We start from the raw sequence: 4,261 nt of genomic DNA, 5'->3' as shown, positions 1-4,261 counted from the left end.
TACAATTTTTTAACGTTTAAGTCTAACAGTTAATCCATAACATAAACTCCTGACATAAGACCAGAAGGTTGGTAATAGAAACCATAACAAATCTTTCATAATAAAAAGAAAAACAGTCTGTGGTCTCCATGTCACTGAACTACAAAAACTTTCCATCAGAATTGGTCAGTTTTGTGTTTATGTTCCATGTCCTTTGTCCCGTGTCCGCTAGTTGTTCACAAACTGATCATCGCGGCTCCAAAGTTTTTTGCATAGGCCTACAGCTAGCATATTGTCGATGGTCATTAGTATTCATTGTACCTATTGCACCAGGTGTGTGTCTACAGGGAGGGGGAGGGCGCCTAGTGATACAGCTAGTGGAGGCTAAAAGTTGACTCAATTTTATCACCCCTGCTTAATATATGAAAGTACTAAAACCTATATTACAATTGGAATGGCTGGTCTGTTAGTGTCTATTGAAGCTATGCGTCCATGAACTCGTATTCGTCTCACTGATTCACAGGTGTGCATTAATTTTAGTTTCGTATTGGTGGTTTACAGCAGGCATTAACTAGCAGTTGTTCATAGGCTTTCAAAATGCATTAATAGATCTTGTAGCTTGTCCTAAATGCTTTATATTATAGATCTAGGGTTAGTTATAAATGTATTGTTATAAACCTGGTGGTGGCACAGATGGGGGTAGTGGTGTGTGTGTAGTCAGCCGACGCAAATCGCCCCAGGCCAGCGCTAGACGAGCGGTCAACCGTGACGAGTTACGACGATCGGCCGAGACGAGGGTCAACAAGAGAGTTCGGGAAGGATCGCCGACGTGAACAGAGCTCAGGGGCGTCACGAGAGTTGTAGTCATCTGACCACCTAGAAACGTCGAGCGGCGTTCTGTCCGGTTCGAGAAGGCCAGTAGGGACCCTATATAAGAGCGGAGGCGACGCAGTCAAGACGGTTGAGAAAAGGGGCTCAATACAGCAAGGTTCACGACAGAAGGTTCAGAAAGCGGGTTCACGACAGGAGTTCAGAACACGGTCGACTACAGCACAGTTCAACGGTGTGGTTCTGTACGGAGCATTACGACGGTTCAGTGCGGAGTACTGTCAAGTACAGTTGAGACGAACGGCGTCTTGATCTTGGTCTGTGATCGAGTCCGACACAACGAGCCCAAGTGTGTGAAGTCAGTCCCGAACTGTTGAACCCAGTGCAAGCCCGGAACGAGACGGAGAAGCCAGTGCAAGACTTGATACGGCGGAACGGTGTTATTGGAGAGATATTTGTTATCGCAGAGCTATTTGTACTGTTCTACGTGCTGCCAATTGTACAGTATTGGCTGTTATTTATGGACATTAAACCATTACGTTATTTTGGAGCCCTGACTTGTCAAGTTCTTTAAGTTGGTGGTGTATGGTGCAGTTTGCAGAGAGCCTGGATAGTGAGATTCGTAACAACTGGTGTCAGAAGTGGGATCTGCAATGGCTACTACGAAAACGCTAGACCAACTCCTTTTGAAGGAACTGAGGCGAGAGCTCCGTAATCGAGATCTGAAGATGAGCGGAAACAAAGAAACCTTACAAGCACGCCTTCGGGAAGATCTGGTGAAGGAAAAAGAAGATCCGGACACATATCTTTTTGAAGTCGAACCGGACTTGCAGGAACAGATGGCAGCTATGCAGGGACATATGGCAGCTATGCAGGGACAGATCGTCAGTAGCATACAGGAGCAGATGGCAGCTATGCGAGAACAGATGAACTCGGGGCAAGAAAACACCAATTACAAGATAGACAAAATGGACTCGGGAATCAAAACGGAGTTATTGGCAATGAACCAACGCATACATGCTGTGGAGGAGAGAATCACCACCATTGAAGAACAGATGAACCAGAGGGTCTACGCTGTTGAGAAAAAGATCGAAGAAATAAAGACGCAAGTTTACAGGGATTTTACCAAGATGCAGAAAGCAAATGTGATGTCGATCGTACCCGAAGCTTTCATGAAGGTAAAGCCTCCTGTGTTTGATGGATCCGTGTCCTGGTCCGTCTACAAGCTACAATTTGACGCCGCGGCCAAAGTCAACCAATGGAACAGCGATGAGGAGAAAGCAACAGCCCTTATATTATCCCTAAGAGGAAAGGCCTCCGAACTGCTGCAGTCCATTCCAAACCCACAAGACTACGCTGCTCTCGTCAAGACGATGGAGCTCCGGTACGGTGATGAGTATCTGTCAGAATTGTATCGAGTCAAATTGAAGACCCGCCGACAGCAATCAAATGAAACCCTACGGGAGTTGGAGGCAGACATTGCACGCCTCGCCCATTTGGCTTACCCAACAGCCACGCAAGACCTCCTGGAAATAATCATTACTGATGCGTTTGCCGATGCACTTCGAGACCCCGAACTGAAGAAGGCCATCAGAGTTAGTGGCAAGCACAAAGCCAGTGAAGCCCTTGTGTACGCTCTCTTATACCAAGCTGCTAAAGACGAGTCCGAGAAAATTTACCAGGACCAGAGGCTGGAGGTTAAAGATAAAGGTCGCAGGGAACTGAGAAAAACGAACGAGGCCCTAGAGAAATGTAGAACTACCCAGATACCACAAGGTCAACGTGGAGTGAGAAAACGATGCTGGAACTGTGGAGGGTTTGGCCACCTACAACGAAACTGTGCAAAAAGGTCTTTTCGACAAGAAGTGAACCAACACAGATCTGAGAAAGTATACAGACCCTGCAGGAAGGCTGAGGAAACGGGGTTGATCATCGATTGTCGTCGTCTTGATGTTCAAGCCCCCGAGCCGCGGCCAGACGAGAAAAGCCAAGATGCCCAGCGAAAAGATGAAAATGTAGCCCCCATTTTCCGAATGAAGGAAGCTCATAATTTAGCCCGCAAAGACATCAACAGCAGCAGTGACCAAATGAAGACAAGAAACGACGATAGGGTCGATGCCTCGAGGTTCCGTAAGAACGACTTGGTCTGGCTATACAACCCCCGGAGAAGAAACGGAAGGTCCTATAAGCATCAAAGAGATTGGGAAGGCCCTTACCATGTAGTTAAAAGGATCACAGATGACGTTTGCCGGATACAAGGAGGCCACCGGTCCAAGCGGAAGGTCGTCCACATCAATCGACTCCATCCGTACTATGGTGAAGCTGGATCTGCCCGGGACGGACAGATCTAAGGAGGGGGCAGTGTTATAAACCTGGTGGTGGCACAGATGGGGGTAGTGGTGTGTGTGTAGTCAGCCGACGCAAATCGCCCCAGGCCAGCGCTAGACGAGCGGTCAACCGTGACGAGTTACGACGATCGGCCGAGACGAGGGTCAACAAGAGAGTTCGGGAAGGATCGCCGACGTGAACAGAGCTCAGGGGCGTCACGAGAGTTGTAGTCATCTGACCACCTAGAAACGTCGAGCGGCGTTCTGTCCGGTTCGAGAAGGCCAGTAGGGACCCTATATAAGAGCGGAGGCGACGCAGTCAAGACGGTTGAGAAAAGGGGCTCAATACAGCAAGGTTCACGACAGAAGGTTCAGAAAGCGGGTTCACGACAGGAGTTCAGAACACGGTCGACTACAGCACAGTTCAACGGTGTGGTTCTGTACGGAGCATTACGACGGTTCAGTGCGGAGTACTGTCAAGTACAGTTGAGACGAACGGCGTCTTGATCTTGGTCTGTGATCGAGTCCGACACAACGAGCCCAAGTGTGTGAAGTCAGTCCCGAACTGTTGGACCCAGTGCAAGCCCGGAACGAGACGGAGAAGCCAGTGCAAGACTTGATACGGCGGAACGGTGTTATTGGAGAGATATTTGTTATCGCAGAGCTATTTGTACTGTTCTACGTGCTGCCAATTGTACAGTATTGGCTGTTATTTATGGACATTAAACCTTTACGTTATTTTGGAGCCCTGACTTGTCAAGTTCTTTAAGTTGGTGGTGTATGGTGCAGTTTGCAGAGAGCCTGGATAGTGAGATTCGTAACAGTATTATATATTAAATGTGTAATATTTTTATTTTTAGGTTAGGTTAGGGTTAAATGTGTTACATGTAGTTATATTTCCTTATAATGTGTTACATATTCGATCTTGGATTTGCTTATACAGGTGTTCTATATTTAAATTATAGATTTGTTTATAAATGTGTTATTTATTAGATTGTAGGGTTGCTATGACAAACGCCATTTTCCTGAGCGCACATCTCCAGTGAGGAATAGAGAGTGAGGTCCAGATGTCTCACTAAAACAATGACAAGGCAAAAGAACTTGCCACACAATCATCATGGCTACCC

The 4,261-nt window shown here is 47.1% G+C and overlaps 1 protein-coding gene and 1 long non-coding RNA gene across 2 annotated transcripts; both read left to right on the top strand.

Annotated features, from left to right (window-relative positions):
• The first annotated feature begins 652 nt into the window (after window positions 1-652).
• LOC129926281 (uncharacterized) lies at window positions 653-2,722 on the top strand. The gene is made up of 3 exons (XM_056029401.1): window positions 653-939; window positions 982-2,594; window positions 2,714-2,722. Exons 2-3 carry the CDS (start codon window positions 1,461-1,463, stop codon window positions 2,720-2,722), a joined length of 1,143 nt encoding a protein of 380 aa, XP_055885376.1. The 5' UTR covers window positions 653-939; window positions 982-1,460.
• A 113-nt stretch (window positions 2,723-2,835) lies between these two features.
• On the top strand, window positions 2,836-3,552 carry LOC129927206 (uncharacterized). Its single transcript, XR_008778820.1, has 2 exons — window positions 2,836-3,461; window positions 3,504-3,552. It is a non-coding gene; the product is annotated as an uncharacterized LOC129927206 (long non-coding RNA).
• Window positions 3,553-4,261: the final 709 nt, after the last annotated feature.

This window comes from Biomphalaria glabrata, chromosome 1 (assembly GCF_947242115.1).
Source record: "Biomphalaria glabrata chromosome 1, xgBioGlab47.1, whole genome shotgun sequence".
NCBI lineage: Eukaryota > Metazoa > Mollusca > Gastropoda > Planorbidae > Biomphalaria > Biomphalaria glabrata.
The sequence above is the reverse complement of the archived record's forward strand: the minus strand, read 5'-3'. Positions and strand labels throughout refer to the sequence as shown.